Source organism: Festucalex cinctus, chromosome 9 (genome assembly GCF_051991245.1).
Source record: "Festucalex cinctus isolate MCC-2025b chromosome 9, RoL_Fcin_1.0, whole genome shotgun sequence".
Lineage (NCBI taxonomy): Eukaryota > Metazoa > Chordata > Actinopteri > Syngnathiformes > Syngnathidae > Festucalex > Festucalex cinctus.
The window spans coordinates 5,639,678-5,659,722 of NC_135419.1; the positions used below are offsets into that span (position 1 = coordinate 5,639,678).

Sequence of the window (20,045 nt, forward strand, 5' to 3'; positions counted from 1 at the left end):
TTAAAAATAAATAAATACAAAATTGAACAAAGAACAAATTCCTGAAAAAAAACAAAACAAAACTCACACACAACAATCTTACCTATATAATCTGTCACAATACAAATGAGGACACAAGTCTGTTCGGGGAAAAATAAATAAAACGAATATCATCATATTGCATATACAGTTCAACTTATTTATATAACTGGGCATTGAAGCTGTTTAGGTTGCTCCCAAAGGCCAAACAACTCCCTCCGACATTTTATGTTATTATGGAAAAGTTGGCTTTAAAAGCCAAGGGGGTGATAAATAGTGCCATGCATGATTAATGTTACATAGTGGACTTAGCAACATAAAGGCTGTGAAATAAAAAGTGCAAAACAATATTTCAGTCTTATTAATACTTCTGGTTTGTGTAGAAAATACAGTAGATAACTTGGGGAAATATGCTGCATACGGTTGCAGGTTAAGCTTTAATTAACAGAACAAGCAGTAATAAAATGCATCTGGGTTTCTGCAAGTTAACAGTACCAAAATTGAGTCTTTTTATTATTATTATTATTATTATTATTATTATTATTATTAGTATAATAATAATAATTATTATTATTATTATTATTATTATTATTATTATTATTATTATTATTTGTAATGGTACCATGGGGTTAGAGTTTCTTGGTCTCATGGGCTTGAGCAAATCTTACACAGAGTTGCAGCACCTCTTAGTGGTAAACACGTGTTACTGTTCAATTCAAAAATTAACAAATACTGTAAGCGCATTGATTACATCCTTATGAAATTAGGCTCACGACTGAATGAAAGAGTATGGAAACTACACAAACTATACAAACAAATTTGACTATGGTAGCCTATACAAAATTACAAATACAGGACATTTTGATTCTCACATATTTGAGAAAACATTTTTCATGCAGGCTCCTGCCACCCAACAGTTAAAAAAAAAGATGGGAAAAGAGGGTGTAGGTTCTTTGTTTGAAATTTGCACGGTTGACCTATTTATTTATTTATGTATTTATTTATTTATTTATTTATTTATTTATTAAGACCAAACGCGTTTTGTTTATTTTTTCTTTTAAACATCATTATATATTATAATATATGGCCTTCTGAGGCTGGGAAAAGTCGGTTTACTATAGGACAGGATTCAGTGGAGGTGCCAGGCAAGATTTGAGTAGTTTCGCTATTGAGCATCTTTATAAGCTGCAGTTGAAGATTTTCCCAAGGCTCTTCCCTGGCTTCTATGTGACTGAAGGGCTCTGACGTTTTCCCAGCCTGAAGTCAAATTTGGCTGTCAGCTTCCCTTAGTTTCGGACCAAAGATCTTGATTTCGCAGGATTGAAACTGATGCATGCCCATGCCATGAGGTTCTCCAGCCCCTGAAGGATTCACCTGGCTCCCGGTACAGATGTAGTAGATACTGTGAGGTCATCCATGAAATCTCTGATGGGAGGTTGTCATACTCCAGACTTGGAAGAATAGTAACTAGTAACTGTACACGCAAACAGCCAGCTCAGTTGCAACAGCAGTGTATACCGACAGAGACAAAACAGGATCTACATTGTAGATTCTACAAGCTCATCACAATGATATCGATCCATATTAAGATCAATGCCGACAATATCGATATTATCGATATTTGTATCGACCTGCCTACCACAACTGCCAGGAAAGGAGGGCGTGAGTTAGTTGTTGAATGACGGCCCTTTACCGGCGGATGTGCGTTGGTCGGAGTGTGGACGGGACGAGGCAGCTTGTGGAATATAGACACGTGAATTAGTCCGGTTTTATTCAGAACAGTTTAACTTTGGTGAGCCTTCGTTGCGTTGTTGTGCGGGGCAAAGTGGTGCCTCGGCCGAGACGAGGTGCTTGCAGGTTGGTGGTCCGGCGGGTTCTTTAGTGAGCGAGGAAGCAAAAAGTAAACACGCTCGCTTTCTGTTAAGACTCTCTCACGTTTATTTTTATTTTTTTATTTTTTTGTAAATCAGAGAACACGACGGCGACTATTAATTCTTGAACACGCGCATTCATCCCGTGTGTATTTGTTGACGCCGAGACCGTGAGCAGCGCATAGTGTGCTATGTTTTGAAAGAGAGCCAATCAAATCTGCTATTCGAATCCACGCTTATGTCAGTGACCTATATCTCATGTATGTGCGCCAAGAGCCCGCAGTCACCTCAACGCTAAACCAGACAGCATGGGGACGAACGGGGTAGACAGCCAGGCGCAGCCGTCTAGCGGTGTGACCGGGGCGGAGCAGTCGGCCGCGGGTCCGCCCGACGAGCAGGGCGATGCTGCTCAAGAGTCGGGGTGGAATAAGGATGAGCTTTCAGGGGAGAGCGAGCGTAAACTCCCGCAGGAGAACAGCACAGCGCAACTGATCGAAGCTGGATCCAAGCCGATCTCATCCCCGGCCCCCGAAACTGACACGGGGGAGAGGCAAGGCGGAGGATTCGCGCCGCCCGAAGGAGGTTTTGGCTGGCTGGTGGTTTTGGCAGCCACCTGGTGCAATGGGTCCATCTTCGGGATTCAGAACTCTTTTGGCATCCTGCATATGATGCTGGTGAGGGAGCATGCAGACCCCGAGGACAAGACGTCTCAGTTCAAAGTGGGTAAGTAGGACACACATACATTATGCGGTGCACATTAAATCACCAGTTTGACAGGAGAAGTGGGTCGCCCCGCACTTATAGTGCGTCTGCAAATAAACATACATCAGGCCTATTAAATGGCGCATGTCCTTTAAAAGCTGCATGGCATTTTTTTGTGGATCATTTAATCAAGGCAAACCCACCATGTGCCTCTTGGTTTGGCATTGGGGAAGGTTGATATTTATTTAACAATAGGCTATTTTCTGACCAACACTTGTTATATCCATTGAACTCATCAGCAGCTTCTATAAATCTCATCAACATTTACTGAGAACAGCTGACTGGTAGTGTTTTCTACTGAAAGCCAGCATGGAATACAAGTAGGGACGAGGTGTGTCGGAAAAGATCCAGGTCTGGTGTCAACAATGATATACAAGTTTTCACTCTCCAAGTAATCCCCATGGAGTCTAATGCACTTTTCCAGCCTTCTCTGCCAGGCTTTCATGCACTCCTGGAAGGATTCTTCTGGGATCTTCCATCGCTCTGTCGTCACGCTATCTTGATTTTGTAAGCGTCTTCAAAATGGGTCCACTTGATGCCTCCTTGGGAAAGAGGGGGGAAAAAATCACACAGAGCCAGATGGAGGTATTTGGGCAAGTTGTTCCAGCAGAACAATGTTCTTGTTGGCCAAGACCTGTTGGATGTTGAGCACATTGTGAATTTCTGTGTTGTCCTGCCACAATTCTTACAGGATCTCTTTGTAGATGGGCTGGTGGCTAGAACTTGCCGGGGACAGTGCTCTCTTCAGCCTTGGCAACATCAGACTCTTCCCTTAAAGACTCTGGTGTTTGATAGGGCTGGGCAATTCATCAAAATGTAATTGTGATTTCAATTTTGGCTTCTCACAATCATCAAAACATAATTGAAGAAAAGCAATTAAAGTGCCAAACGGTTGTCTGGTTGTTCTTTTAAGTTAGATTTCAAACTCAATGAATAATTGTGTTTATTAATTCAGTGGCTGCTGAGAACTGAGCTGACAGTTACATGCTCCAGGGTGATTACACTTGATGAGGAAAATGTGTTATTTGAGTTTGAATTATCTTTTGTGACACAGTCCTGGAACTTTTCTGACATACCTCTTACATTGTCCAAAGTGTGCAAACTATTTGTGTGTAATACTTTTTGCCCAAATGCATTCAGAATTATTTATTATAATTTATTTCTTGTTTGTCCGACGTTGCTGCTAGAAATCACTAGATGGGAAAAGGCTTGGCAGGACATGACTGCTTTGTGCAGGAAATATGCTATAAAAGCTTGTGATAATTAGATTTCCAGGAATTGACTTTAGTTGAGTTGAGATCTTCATAAAGCTTGCCTCCACCGGAACCACACCATTGTTTTCCCCTCTGTTTACCTGCATGCTTCTGGTTTGTATAACAGGATATTGACAAATGTTTACCAAAGTTTCTCAGGGTCTCACGCCTCAAGGAATCCCCTGATGCTTTCAAGGAACTTGTGTTTTCGTAAATGAAGTTCAAAACACAAGACTCTTGAGGGCCTTCCCTTTGAATTTGTTCCAGACTGGATGCACGGTCACAAGTAAAGGTTAAGGACAAGATGTGGGAAGGGATTAAGATTCTTAAGATGTGCCCTGGAACAATATCGGCCAGCCGCCGTCATCATCATGAAAGCAGTTACGAGTGGAGAAAGTCTACGCTGGGGGGCGTGTCATGTGTCAGCAGCTAGATGTATTTCATGCCAACTTTCTTACGTACATACAGCCAGAGACGCATGTGAGCGTATGATTTGGCTCTGTCAAAGCATGATTGTTGTTCCTTTCCATTAAACCCGAGACATAATGTGCACCGGAAAAACCGAGAAGTTCATTTCATTTCCCATTTCCAGAAGTCTCCTTGTATAATTCTTTGTTGGCCAGTGTCCAATGTGAAAGGATTAAGATCAATCCAACCATAATTAAAATCAAAACAAGTCAGAATGAATGAAACAAGAGAACCAGTACTTAACTGCAAAAAAATAGGTTTTTCCATTTTTTATGCCTGCTTATCTAAAATCTCTTTCAGCACCATCTTTAGTGGATGACAGCTGTGGTTTGATATGAGTGGTTTATACGTCATGATTTAGTTTTTGCAATTTCTTCTATGAATATTTTCCCCTCTTTTTTTCTGCATCATTATCTCATTGAATTGCAGAGGCACGTGAGGTCAAAACGAAAACTAATCATTTCGGGATGCTGGCCAACCTCAGATCCTTTTGGATTAAAAAAAAAAATTGTAATGGAAATGAAGGCAATGGAAATAAACCTGCATGGGGTAACTCTTGCCAATGAAATTAAACAGACATTTTTTTATGTATGCTAGACATGTTCCTTTAGTAGTAGTAGAATAGTTTTTTTTTGTTTTTTTTTCGCTTCTTGTTATTCTTTCTGTAAATGTGTTGCAAAAAGCAAAACAGCAGTAGAGGTGCTCGGCTGCTCACTGGACTAATGTCCTCTAGGGTATGCTGAGGTCACATGCACTTCACTATGCTGACATTTTGTGTGTTATGTTTTTGAATATGTGCTGGGGAAAAAAGACACGGAAAGCAGTGCTTTGTTGCTCTGAACAGCGGCCTTGTTATGTTATTTGCTGCTATCTCATTATGTGTTTTTTACAGCCATATGTCCCTGATCACGTACGGTTTAGTTCCAAATTATACAATTCCAGGTTGTTGTACTTAGGAGCGTCCTCTTGTTAAATTGTTGGATTTTTCTGTTACGTTTTCAACAAAGAGCGGGTGGGCTGTTTATTACTTGTAGGTGGTCTGGTATTTCTCAGTAATTGCACAATGGTATGCAAGAGGTTTTCATTCCTATTGTGGCAACTCGTACAAAAGCCCTGCAATGTCAAGGTGTGTACTCAGCTGTACTCTGCTCTGTCAATCACCACATTGAAGAGCAAAACAAAAACAGTCTGCTTTTCTACTCAGTGGGGAGGAGGGAAGATCTTTTATGCAAGTTTTTTTTTTTTATGGTGGGTCCGACTTCCTCCCACATTTTGAAAACGTGCATTTTAGCTTAATGAAACACTCTAAATCGTCCAAATGTGAATGGTTGAACTTGTCAATAGTAATATGTGAATAGTGATACGTGATTGACTGGCATCCATTGCAGCATGTACCCTGCCTATCGCCCAAAGGTTATTAAGCTCCAGCTCACCCATGACCCTAATTAGGGCAAACACTATAGAAAAGAGGTGCATGGATGTTAATGTGAGACCAAAGCGATAGTTTGAATGTGATTTCAAAGGTGCCTTTTCCAGCAGGGGAATTCACTAAACAAACAAACAAAAAAAATGGTGTAAAAGATTAAATTCACTCAGCATTGCTTAAATTAAAACGTTGATATTATTTCCAGAGTGACTGATACTGTAATGGTACACTCGCCTTACTTGTATGCAGGCAGTGTGGGTTCAGTTTCCACTCAGTCTCTGTGTGACGGTGAGTGTGAGTCGTTGTTTGTCTCTATACATAGCATTCACATGACGTCACCGACCCCCACCTATCGACCCGGCAGCCATTTCGTGGGTCAAACAATTTTGGGGCAAAATTGCGGCCAGCAAGACAACGCAAGCACATGCTGAGGAGCACTCGTGTTGGTTACTACAAGTTACTTTGATTCATTCATTCGTTTATTCATTCCGGATTTCCATGAACCGCGTTCACAATGGTGCACACGTGCCGTTCAAGCGACGTTGAAAATGGATGGATGGATGGATGGATGGATGGATGGATGGATATTATTTGCGTTTTTGAGGTTGCTATTGTTTTGCTGAAAAAAATGTCAGCCGCCATGCCCAGGACCTGATCAAGCCAGTTCATGTGGTCTCTTTGGAATGTGCTTCTCTACAAAGTCTTTTGTCCTGGGCCTGATGCTGTAACTGTACCAATAAATGCAAGACTATTGTCATGACTAAGTCGCTATATAAATTGTGTGAATGGAAGAATAAGTGTAAAAGATTTAGGGTTTAGTATGGAATACATTCTCACACTAAAATTTATGTACAAAGTCAGTAAATGTTCCAGTTCCCACCATTATTGTTGTCACTTCAAAGAACTTATCATTTTACCATAGAACCTTGTTAGTACCTGAAATACTTTTTTTTTTTTTTTTTTTTATAAACAAACTTAGAGCACTTTCTTTGTTTCTTCATGAGAGTTTCTGCTTGCTTCAGAGCTAAGTTAGGATTTTGGCTTTGGCATCAAGTTTCATTTAAGTCTCTAACCTCTACCTCTTACATCAACATATGTGTGATCCCCCTGCCACATGCTATGTTAAACACACAACTGACTTGTTTACGTTTTCAATTTTCAATACTTTTTCAATACTGCTGCTGCATTGGAAAAAGGGGGGGGGGACTTGGACACGGTATGACTTCTGTTGACATCTGTGTGCCAGTGTTGGAATATATACTGTGGTGTGTTTGTCCTGGTTTCATGACATATGACATATGACTCATTTTTAGCTGATAGCTAAGCCTGCTGTCCCAGTGGGGTGGGGTGGTGGGATATATGTATGTGCCAGTAAATTCACAAACCACTGATGACAAGAAAGACCTTTCATAAAATAAATTAAACAGAAAACAAAAAGATGTGTTAGGCGCATCTGCATTACAAATCAAATTTGCATTCTCCCCCTTAATTCTTTTTGCATCTTTACCTTAAGAGAGCTTACCTTAACGTTTTGTGATGCTGACAGTTAGACATTAGAACTGATAGTTTCTGTTTCCATAATTTCTTACGTAATTTTTTCCCCCTCCAAATATGATCAAACCGGAGAGCTACCGTCAACATCATGGAATGGAATGAACTGTGTTCAGCCTCATATGTTACTTTTTACTGATAAAATACAGTATTTATTTTCTGTTGAACAAAATCCATCCTTATAGCCTCTTTTAAATTTTAATGGCTTGCTCCAGCAAATTTCAGTAAGCAGTGAGACCCATGTTACAGCATAAATAAATAAATAAATACATAAATAAATAAATAAATACATAAATAAATACAAAATCATGTCAATTTTAAGTTCATACTTCTAATTCACATACATTGGCATTTTAATTGCATGGTATGCAACACTATCTCTAAAGCAAGTGCTTCTGTCTCTGGAACAAGTTTATTTCTTTGGTGATTGTCCTTAGAATCTCTCTCTCTCTCTCTCTCTCTCTCTCTCTCTCTCTCTCTCTCTCTCTCTCTCTCTCTCTCTGACACATTTCTTTCAGCTATACAGACTCTTTGTGGTATGCTCTAGAATGGGTACACTCGATTCAGCCTACTCAGGGACAAATTGGAGTGAAAAGAGTGACAAGTGGGCTCTGTATAACATGCTTTGTAACGTTACACTTTAATATGATGGAACTGGAACTTGGAAGGTTGCCAGTATCAGGATAAATGTGCTTCCAGTGTACAGCGCTCATGGGAGAAAGGCCCATGCATTTATCATTTCCCAACAAAGGACACATACAACTACTTTGTGGAAATTTACAATTCTAGAGTAAAACATTTATTTATTTATTTACCTACGTGTGTTGGAGAGGATACATCATGTACAGAGCTAAGAAGAGACTTAACTCAACTCTTTTTCTCCTCTCCTAAAGGCTAAACGTTACAATTTTTTCTTAAAAAGTCCAAGCTGCTCATGTTTTTTTTTTCTTTAGTTAAGCTTTAGGGCTTAGTACATCGAGTATACAGACTGCAAGTCATTTAAAGTGCTATATGTGTACACACACCTGTGCATATTCTGTGCAGCCTGCAGGCGAACAGTGCTATGTGCTTGAACCCAGTCACCTCCGAGTATCGAGGACTAATTAAATAACTATTTGTTTTTTTGCATAAACACCACTGAGAATTATATCATTGTGTATATAATGGAACAACATATTTGAGATTGTGCGACTTGCAGTGTGTGAGTGGGATAATTAACCCATTTGGTGTCAGTCCTGGGGGAGAAGCGAAGGGGGCACTGTACTTAGAATAGCACGGCCTCCATGTTTAGGTTGATGTCAGAGCTACTATACCTTTGCTCCCCAGGTAACTACAGCCAGACAGTTGTTTGTTTGCATTTGAACGCTGTCTCTGAGTGGTCATTTGGACTTCTGTTTTTTGTCACTGTATTGGCATTGTAGCACAGAATGACTTTCTACTTTCTCGTGTAACTAACCATCATTAAACATATTGTTATTTGATTTGATTTTTTTTCCCCCTGAGGTCTTATTAAGTGTACCATGTTTTCTTAAATGGTAAATCACACTAAAGGAGAGGAAAAACCTCACAAAATGTCTCATTTTGAAACATGTACAATTAGAAAGGCAAAGTAATGTCCAGAGAAGTTACTCAAATAGTTTTATTTCGGGAAATTCAGAGGCACTATAATGCCGGCACCTACTGCATGTCCTGACTGAGACTTCCATTTAACATGGATTTGTATGTAATTGGTTAATTCTGAAAACACATTACATTACCTAACTTAACCTCACAAAAAATTGTTGGACAGGTTATCGTCACGTTAATGGTTGACAAAGCTATTTTTGTAATGATTTTTCTTGGCCTCTTTTTTTTTTTTTTTTTTTTTTTTTTTGGGGGCACAAAAACGTTTTTTTTGTTTTATATAACATCAACCAATAATTTGAACTGTGTTAGTAAACCTTTTATATCCACTGTAGCCCCTCATAACCAATTTATAAATGTGAAACATTTCAAATTACAATGACTTTGATGATTACATTACATACAAGATGGAGTGTTTGTTTGTGTATTAAATCCTTCAACCATTTTGATCGAGAATGGAATGTTCATAAATCACAATTTACCTACTACTACTTAAAATTCATGTTTAAGGCATTCTCAACTTTGATTCACTCACGTGTGAGTTATGTGACCCAAGCGAGATAAGATGATTTATTTATTTTTTTTATTTATTTTACAGCTTTTTATTTCTCGCTCAGTTATTTCAATTGAAGAAGCGATATCCATCTATCCTCATTTTTACACAACCCATCTCCTGTGACTGTCACGCATGCTTTTATTCACTTTGGTGCAGTTGTTTCATTGACTTAGTTTTCTTCAGTCTGACATCATGTCTCTATTATCTCTGTAGCTTGGGTCGGGGCTCTCGCCATGGGGATGATTTTCTTCTGTTCACCGGTGGTCAGCATGTTCACGGACCACTTTGGCTGTCGGAAAACCGCCGTCAGTGGGGCCCTCGTGGCGTTCATCGGATTGCTCAGCACATCTTTTGCAAAGTAAGCTGTTATTGCTCCTTATTCGTTTAAGTAGTGCCGATGAAAAGGTGCTTGTGAGTGTGACGCTTTTGGGGGATAATGAACAGATAACTAATGCAACCTGCAGCAAATGTTCAATATGTTCAGCTGTTTGGCTAATGTGTGAAGCTCTTGTGAACCAGTCATTTATGTTGCTTGAGGGGCGCTCATTATAACTTTGAAATCCCCTGCTCAAAAACTTTTGAGACATGCCAGAGGGATCCATTCTAATCCTTAAAATTGAAACATATTGACTTCTGGTTGTTATTTGTAAACTTTAAAAATAATTGTCACTGTTATTTGTCACAGTATGACAATGCATGCTGGTATTTATAATTCCCATGCAAAATGCCTCCGGCTAATGAGCAATGCAAAACAAGTACATACTGTTGACACAGAACCTGTTTTACATTGACTCATTAGCATAATAACTGGAAAAAAAAAACTGTCTATGATGGGTTATATGCAGAGGTGAAATGCTGTATGTGCGCACATACAAACCCCCGGGAAACTTTTTAAAATGCTAAAATGCCATTTACCATTTACAAATGGAGTGCACTTATATGGCGCTTTTATCTGTACTATATGGGTCTCAATGTAAATAAATAAATAAATAAATAAATGAATACATTGTGAGTGTGGATGGTTGTTCGTCTCTGTGTGCCCTGCGATTGGTTGGCAACCAGTCCAGGGTGTACCCCGCCTACTGCACAAAGCCAGCTGGGATAGGGTCCAGCACCCCCCGCGACCCTTGTGATGAGTAAGCAGTCAAGAAAATGGATGGATGGGTGTTCTGATGAAACCAATTGGTTTAGTGAATGAATATTAATTTATTTGCCTTTGTCTGTTTTTTTTTTCTATTCTAGCTCCCTGAGCCTCCGCTATTTTACTTACGGCATACTATTTGGCTGTGGATCCTCCTTCGCCTTTCAACCCTCTTTGGTTATCCTCGGCCACTACTTTCGCCAGCGCCTGGGCTTCGCCAATGGCGTGGTGACGGCAGGCGCCAGCCTCTTCTCCATGGGTCTCCCGGTTTTGCTGGACAAAGTGGTGGTGCCGCTGGGACTCAGCAGAACCTTCCAGATCCTCAGCCTCTTCATGCTTGTGCAAGCCATGCTGGCGCTAACATTCAAGCCATTGTTGCCTGCTGGACCTTGCATGGGACCAAGGGGCCCTGCTGAATCTCAAACCCAGGCAGGGGCGACTCCTCAGAGTGGGAACTGGTGGCACAAAGCATTGGCAGGGGTCCGAAAGTACTTCAACCTGCGAGTGTTTCACATCCTCACTTACCGTGTGTGGGCTTTTGGAGTTGCTACAGCTGTACTGGGCTACTTTGTGCCTTATATTCACCTGGTAAGAACATTATGCTCTTGTTCCATTACATGCTATGTATATACCGGTTTCAAAATCAGTTGTAAAAATAATTTAGTCTATTCCTTACTTATTGCGTTTTTTTGATGCTATGGATAATAAACCCATTTCCATGTTGTGCTTAAACACCATCTGCTAAGCAATGCCTTTTTTTCTAGTATGGAATGTGACTGAGAATGAAGAAATTTTGACCTCTTTTTATCATATGATATACTTGGAAAAATCATATGATGAGAGAAATTTTGTAATCAAGTGAGTTTAAATATTTAGTCTCTCAGCTCACGAGGGACATATGGAGAAAGGGAGCATTTATGTCAGGGTTGTACTGTACGTAAAATCTTTCTTTTGGACTTAGTACTAGAATGCTTGCTGGGCACATACAAGTGGTTTGGTTCAGACCTGGTTTGGTTTGGTTCAGACCTGTTCCCGTCAGGAGGTTTTTGCACATTTTGTGAGAATTGCTGTTATAACTAAAGATAGACCAATATGTTTTTTTTTTCCAAGATCGATTCAGATAATTAGCGGCGAAGGAGGGCGATGACCGATATATTGAGCCAATATTCATTTTCAGTAAAAGGGAAACAATTACATTTTAAATTGAATTTATTGAAAACTTTTTAGATGTTCATTTTTTGTATTCTTTAATTATTAAATACACATACCGGTATTTGTTTTAAAATTTTAACAAGTTCAGGGAGTTCCCAGGGTCATCAGCAAATCTTGAAAAACGTAAATGAAAACATTTTTTTTTACTTATCTTTGTTATAATTTCAAACAATCACAAAAGGTGAAAAGCGTTCCTAGTGACTAAAAACTACAAATTTCGCTTCCTAAGGTTAACACAGTTTTACGGAGATCGTTTATTGGCCGCCAATTTTTTTTAAAAAAGGTGATACAATATTCGTCAAAATTACGTATATCGGTACCGATAATCAGCCCGGCAGATAATCGGATGACTTATCATCAGTCGTTAAAGTCACATAAGCAAAGCGTAGTATCCAGTTACAGAGCACTTTCAATTTCTACTTCAATCTACAAAAGGGAGCTAAATCTTGAGGTTGCAGCACAGCGCAAAGCTGTGAAGTTGACACCCCTGTATCCAGATGTGGGATGTTCCAGCTCCGGCCTCCCTCTGTCAGACGTGTTGTTTCAGGCCCAGGCCCAGGTGTAAACACAGCCCCGGCCTTTGTAATGACTTGACCACTTCAGGAAACCTCTCCTGTATGGCCCCTCTGTGTCCTGAAACATTCCGATCTTATGGCCATTCATGCATAACAAACTGTTCAAAGCAGAGCAAATAGTTTCGGAATGTTCAGGAAAGACATCAGAGGGTGCTTTTGTGTTTAGGATCTGGGTTCGGGGGAGTGGCTGGCTTCTGACTCATATAAATAGTCACATATGCTCTCGCTGTGCAAAAAAGTTAACATTTGGAATTTATGGCAGGAGATTTTACTTTTTTAGATATAGACTAAAACATGCATGTGTGACATTGTTTCTAGTTGTTCATCTGTCTTTGTATTTGTGTGACAGATAAATTTTGTCGAGGAGCAGTTCAAGGGCACCGAGAAGGAATGGGTGCTCCTTGTGTGTATCGGAGCGTCATCAGGGGTGGGACGTCTCACTTTTGGCAAAGTTGGCGACCTCATTTCTGGGCTGAAGAAGATCTACATGCAGGTCAGGAAATTAATGGCAGTGGAAGCGTCTTATGGTGTGTCTGGAACGTTGAACATTTAGTTGAAATTTAAACCATTATTTCTAATGGCCGGGGTACTTATTTACATTTTCTTTTCAGAATTGCAGAATTCTTAAATTCTAAATATATATTTTGCCATATACTGTATTAAAATTCTACATAGTGGCTTTATGTGGGTAAGACAACCAAGCTGAAGGTGGCGGTAGTACTCAAGCAGACAAGCACATGCCATCTTTTTAGGGAGTTTGCACATTCCACAAAAATGTAAGCATTTGGTTCACTTCATCTCCACAGCCATGCATTTTTAGGTTTTTCTTCATTTATATATGCTCTTTTTGGCATCTTAAAATTTTGAGAAGGTAATATCTTATTTCAGTTTTTATTGTGAAGATCAAAAGAACACTGTGTCACATCTCTAAAAATCAGGACAACAACCTCCACATTTAATAGGTCACTTCAAATTAACTATTAACTTCCATTTGGAACTTCTTATTTAACTGAGCCTTTGGCATACACATTAGTACACGGAATCAAAGTTCATCCAGTAAGTTTAAATAGTTTGGCTGCAGATAAATCCTCATTTGCATGCACACAGGAGTTCCATAATGAAAACTGTTGGATATTGTTTGGGGTGATTCAGTGCTGAGAGTGGCAGAGTAGAATAAAGTACTTTTGAGGTGAACTGCAATGTGTTGCTTGTGTACTTGTAGTTTCAAATTAGAGCAATTTTGTCCCTGTCCTCAAAATGTGCCTTTCTTATTCAGAGATGTTTTCAATTTCTGCCCGAGTTGTTATGTGCTCACCTTAAATTAGAGGCCAAGGCATGTAAGGCAACATGTGACATCAGAGCTGGTTTGTAGCCTCAGACAAACATTGCACTTTAACACATATTAGAAAATGAGACATTTATGAAGGCATCATATTCAAACACAGCCAAGGCGTCTTGATGCATGATTCTTTTAGATGCTGCATCCTTCCACTAGCTGAAATTCTGACTCTTGTAATATGGCAGCAAACAAACAGGCATATTAATGCTATTAATGTTACAGGATGTTGGTGGGACTTGGAAAAAAAATTCCCCTCGGAAAATAGAAATATCAGTTTCAATGTAAAACTGCAGTCATCAAAAACTTAAAAGAATTATTTGATACTTTTAGCTGCTTTTACAGTTATAAAGTGAAAGTGAGCCCTGTAAAATAGGACTACAGTGTGATGCATTGTGATACAAGTAAGCCAACTTGAGGATTTTTCAAGACGCAATCTGTCATTTTCTGCGTGTTTGGTGTGAATTCAATTCAACTTACTTCACAATAAGAAACAGTTGGGTAAATGTTCAACAATTCATAAAAAAAAGGCTTCAAGCCACTCCAAGTTATTTACTGTCAAACTAAACCTAAAATGAATTTGATGCCGCACATTTAAACCCATGGGAGTAAATAGCCTGGCCAGAACCGTCAAACAGCCCAAAACAGGTAAAACAAAACACTTATGCTAACAAACAAGAAAAACACCATTAGCATGCTAATGGTAACAGCAATCGCCATGGTTTTAGAAGCAATGGATATATAAATACAAATGGTAGTGTAACAGGTAGATAATATAACAATACTCATCGGCATATAATTTTCATCCTCTACAAAAGAGTGACATATATTACATCATCTTGCTGAGTCATTTCTAGTATCACTAGAAATACTCTTCATCATTTGTGTCTACATGACTGTATTATACTGCCTCCTGGTGGCCAAGGTGGGTACATAAGCAGGAGCGGCACGATGAATTACATTGCAGCAATAAATCATGTCACACAAAAATTACATTTAACATATAATTAACATTTGAATTGATTATGTTGTTGCTCTAATTTTATAAAGTACAATATTAGCGCGTGCTAATTTCCTCATTTAAAACATTACACAAATATTTTGTTTGTCATTCTGAGTTCGAGGCTGGAACGGATAAATGGCATTTCCATTTGTTTCAAAGGGGTAAAGATGAGATACTGTACATGTGTTTTGAGTTACGGGCATAGCACCAATGTACCGTATATAAAACTAAAATAAACACAACCCCTGAGGTGCAAGATGTCAAAGTGAATGGGAATGTTCTATGTTTTACATGTACTTTTTTAATTTTTTTGCACAGTATGGAATGCAGGTCTATAAACAGTCGCCGGCTACAAAACTATCTACTAACTTTCTATCACCCTGCCCTGAATACTAAATGAATAAAAACACAAAAATAAGGTCAAATAACAGTCATTGTTGTCTTGCAGTACATTATACGAAATTAAATGTATAGAAATAATTCGCATGCTTATAAAGTGGATTTGTCTCACATTAAGACATACACTGTAAACGTATGTATGTAACACGTTTCTTGTGTCTTTTGTAGGTGGCATCCTTCATCGCTCTGGGACTCATGTCCATTCTGATCCCTCAGTGTTCTCTCTTTGAGGAACTTGTTGTGGTGTGTGTATTTCTGGGACTGTGCGACGGATGCTTCCTCACCATGATGGCTCCCATTGCATTTGAGCTGGTTGGGCCCATGCAGGCCTCTCAGGCCATCGGATACCTGCTTGGCCTCATGTCTCTTCCAATGACTGCTGGCCCACCCATTGCAGGTAAAGGACGAGATTTTTATTTTTTTTTTAACATGTTTTATTAGCGCTGTACCACTGGAGGTTATAATCCACAGAGAGCTGCAAGTTTATCCATATTAGAAAACAAATAGAGACAAAAGTGCATTTGTGGGTGAATTGGTGGTGGAGGTATAGTTAGCTGTGCATGACTTAAAACAATAGTTCTCCAACTTTTTACATTAAGTACCACCAAAAAGTATTTAGCACTCCAAGTGTCAACATAACGACCTAACATTATTTTATAGTATTTAAGTGGTTAAATAAAAAGAAGCAGATGTTTTATTCCTAAAAACGTATATGGAATATTATTGTAAGAATTGCAAGACAATTGTAGCATTTTGCAGTTTGAATACCGGTAGTAACATTGCTCTCAAACAATGCAGATTTTTGATAATATAAGTCTCAGGCAACGACTGTCACGGCTCACCTGTTTTTTGTTTTTTTTAGGTTTGGTCTGTGACGTTTGCAAGCTGAGCCCTTAGGCACTGTTATATAATTTTCAGTCAACAGCAAGTGGCAAAATGCACCTGAGATGGATAAAAATAATTTTTCAAATTAATTCAAATTCTACAAGCACAATATTTATCAGAATGTCGTGTCATCCAACATATTGCTGGACTTTTTTTGCAAAGTCATGCAGGAACAGCAAATGACTTTGGAAAAATAATGATTCAATCGTGTCAACACTTTTGACATCACCCTGTCCACAAGCGCATGTAGACTATTTGAGCAGCAGTTCCAGTAGAATGCGCAGCAACAGTCTGTGAATTTACAAACTGGTCCTTCGATAATTCATGCTGCATGGTTGAACTCGTAGACCTCCTTTTGCTGCTGTATGTTCAATGCATTTGTTTTCTGTTCTATGTAAACAGAGGAGATGTTGAACAGCTGAAGAACAGCTGGAAAACTTGCACGATTAACCGTGGGATGTTAGAATGGATATAGAATATTTCACCCATTTAAGGAATGTGATGTACATTGTAGACATATCAGAAAAAGTATGTTGTGCGTGTGTCTATCTCTCATGGAAGACAAAACTCTAATTAGTATTGTTGTATTTAGTCACACTTCTACATAAATAATTATACAGTATAGCATTAACTGAAAATTTAAAATGTAAATTGTAAAAAAACGAAAAATAACAGCACTTAAGTGTGCCACCTACTGTTACTGGACCAATTCCGAATCAATATCTAGTAACATGACAGAAATATAATGTATTATACTCACCAAGTATGCTATTTATTAAACATAATAACGTGGGCTGATTGCTCCAGATGTGTTTTGTTAGTCGAACCTGGCTATAACGACTTTTGCTCTGACAAACCAATCAGAGGATGAAAAAAAATGCTGTCATTACGGCCTGTGAGGAGAATCTGAATCTGATTGGTTCAAGAAACGGTAGCCTTGCTAATACCAATATTAGCAATAATAGCTAATGCTAATACTCTTATACTCACAGTTCACCACCCATGGATTGGCATATTTGTGTGGTTAAAAAAATAAATAAATCACAATATTTTAAAATTGTTTTAATATTTCAGCGTTTCCCCCCACCCCCTCCCTCCCATTCAATTTATATTGAATGTTTATGCAGTGTCTTTTGAAGGATTATTTGGGATTAGGTGTTACAGTTTTTTTTTCACCAGGAATTCCTTAATTCAAAACAATAAGACACTCTTTTCTTCCTTCACTTCACAGGTCTGCTACACGACTACTTTGGGGACTACTTGGTCGCCTTCTCTGTAGCGGGTGTGCCCCCCATGGTCGGAGGGGTGGTGCTGTTCTTCGTGCCCCTGATACACCGCCGACTGCAGCGTGGCGGCGCAGCGGCAGCACCAGAAGAGACCACCGCTCACATGTTACCCAGTGACCAGCCGACACCAAAGAGCTGCTCCAATGGAGACATGCTGCCTGGCTACACTGATGCCGAGACGCATATCTGAATTATAATGGTAACTATAGTACTTTTATACACGACGGGTATAAAATTTGTTCTCTCTAAGGACAATTTCTCATGCTTAGATTGCACTTCTCCTGATCGGATTGGCAGGGCTGACCTGTTGCCTGACCTTTGATTTGGCCTCCTCCTTGACCTTGTTTGGTGGTTCATCGTTAAGAAAAACTGAGTCTGATCAAGTTTGAAGCCAAAGTTGGGGTGATAAGGAAGTGAAGCAAAACATAATCTGAGAAGGCAGAAAAATATCCTCCAAGAGGAATACAATGAAGAGATTTTTTTATTTTTTTTTGTCATTGGGATTTATCTCAAAACCTTAAACAATATTTTGCTTTGATTTGGAAGCCCAAAGAGAATATCTTTGAAAGATATGAATGTAAACAGATTACAGTGGATCACGTATATTCATGGTTTGGCATGAGGACTCACCTCTTTAGTTTTTTGTTTTTTTTAAACAAAATACAATTTTGGGTAACCAGCTCCCTGGCAGTATGTCCAAGTTTATTCAATCATTATTGGGGTTTTGATTAATGTAATTGTGATGGCCACAATTATAAACTGATTTTAACTATTTGCGATTGGGCCCAGTCCCTATCCTCCTTGAATAGCGGGCGTCCACTGTACTTTTTCACTCTTAAAAACATATTATTTTACAGTGTACTTACTTATCAGTAAGTGTGATTTATCCCATTACCTTTAAAATGATGACATGATGCTTCAACTCAATTTAGAACACAAAAATGAAGCTGATTTTTGTTGTTTTGTTTTTTTAGTGGGCATGATGGAATGACAAGCAACCTCTGCTGTTCAATCGACGTCAGCCATGACGTAAAAAGACAGTTTTTGAATTCTGTAATAATAACATGCAGTTCTACTCGTATTTTTATAGGGAAACTGAGTGCTCCATCCACCTCGACTGATGATCACAGATTTTACTGTCTCTTCATATTCTCCGTTTTACACTGTGTATTATAATAAGGTTGGGTCATCATAACTACTTCGTGTAGAATGTTTTCCACATTTAAAAACTCTTGGAACGTTACCCTTGTGGAGAGAAGTTCTTCTTTCTACCCTTCTAATATTCTCTTCAACAGTGAACTTGAACTGGGTAGCAAATATTTAATCTTCCTTCCTTTGTCTTATTCACTAATCCTCTCATTTCTGCCTTTATCCACCTTATTCCTAGGCCCCATGAGCCTTTACGTGAATTATGGGCGCCAGTTCCGGTATGAAAAGGAACCAACATTTTGTTTACATGCATGGTAACTGGTTGCGTGAGTCCACTTTCTATGACCGTTCCAGACTTAAACAATGTGGGAACGCAGCTAGTACGGAGTAGTTGCCGCAGTTTAATAGAAAACTTTTAAATCCCACTTCCTACTAATGTAGGAGGATGACATAAAAAAAAAAAAAAAAGAAAATTGGCCAACGATGTGTTTCTCATATGTTCAAGTCATTGCGCTATGTCGCCATTTTTAAATATGGTGGCACTGGCTTATGATCGTTTAGAAAAGGAAACTAAAACAGAAAGTTAAAATAAACTGCTCTGGGAAACGAAAGCCGTAACAAATACTACTTTCGGTGTCTTTACCGGAAGTTGCACCCATAATTGTTTCTACAGAAGAGCCCTCAGGATTAAAGTGGATAGATAACCTTTTCTTTGACATTTTCTCTTTTGTGTATTATTGCATTTCTTATCTTTGTGGGGTAAAGGAGACATGAATGCTTAACCTCAAACGAGTGTAGAGATTATTGAATAGGGCTATAGATGGACAGAGACAGTGTTCCATTTATTTTATAACTAAATAATGAAACAATCAAGCTAGTTCAATCAAGCTAGTTCTAGCTAGCCACATAAGCTAACGTGTCTCGAAATCAAACAACCACATGTACGGGTTTTCATCGTAATCCAATTTTAATTCATGTTGAATAATTTGCTTAATACTATTACTCAAACATTCACAAATTATGTATTTTATGAAAGGGTTGCATGCTGAAGTGAGATTTACATTCACTGGCATGTCTCAATCATCTGGCGGACGAAAATATGCGTTTAAGCATAAAAACACTGGCTGCTAAATTGACTGAGTAGTGTTATAATACTTTCACATCCAATTTGACAACATTTATTGGGTAAATTCAAAAGTACAGGCTGCCTGAATTTTCCTTGCACCTGCCATATGCTGCAAGCTAGTCGTAGCTAGTCCTCAAAGTAAAACAAAGTAAAGAGGTTCAACTGGAGGCTGTATCCCCTTAATCAATTAGCGACTAATGTTGTGTGATTTTGCCATCATTATTTACATATTAACAAATAAAATATTTGTAGAAGAATATAGTTCGATAGTCTACCGATGTCAAATATAATGAATAGTACAGTAAGCGGGAAAGTCTATGCACAGGTTGTATCTGTATGTTAATTTTCATTTTTTATTTTTATTTTTTGTTTTGTTTATTTTTTTTTAGGATTGTTGCTGTGAAT

The 20,045-nt window shown here is 38.7% G+C and overlaps 1 protein-coding gene across 3 annotated transcripts; it reads left to right on the forward strand.

The window, feature by feature from the left end:
* The first annotated feature begins 1,704 nt into the window (after window positions 1-1,704).
* slc16a2 (solute carrier family 16 member 2) lies at window positions 1,705-18,608 on the forward strand. Of its 3 annotated transcripts, none has more exons than XM_077532369.1 (7): window positions 1,705-2,612; window positions 9,742-9,886; window positions 10,771-11,257; window positions 12,806-12,949; window positions 15,363-15,591; window positions 17,311-17,564; window positions 17,635-18,608. In XM_077532369.1, exons 1-6 carry the CDS (start codon window positions 2,198-2,200, stop codon window positions 17,553-17,555), a joined length of 1,665 nt encoding a protein of 554 aa, XP_077388495.1. In that variant the 5' UTR covers window positions 1,705-2,197; the 3' UTR covers window positions 17,556-17,564; window positions 17,635-18,608. The 3 variants fall into 3 exon arrangements, with proteins under 3 accessions (XP_077388495.1, XP_077388496.1, XP_077388494.1); XM_077532370.1 differs by having other exon boundaries at window positions 18,340-18,608; XM_077532368.1 differs by having other exon boundaries at window positions 17,311-18,608.
* Window positions 18,609-20,045: the final 1,437 nt, after the last annotated feature.

Excerpts from the sequence above, each read along its gene's own strand:
- slc16a2 (XM_077532368.1), top strand. The coding sequence starts at position 2,198 with ATGGGGACGAACGGGGTAGACAGCCAGGCGCAGCCGTCTAGCGGTGTG. Across the intron at positions 11,258-12,805 it reads TTGTGCCTTATATTCACCTG|ATAAATTTTGTCGAGGAGCA; the intron begins GTAAGAACATTA and ends TTTGTGTGACAG. Across the intron at positions 12,950-15,362 it reads TGAAGAAGATCTACATGCAG|GTGGCATCCTTCATCGCTCT; the intron begins GTCAGGAAATTA and ends TGTCTTTTGTAG.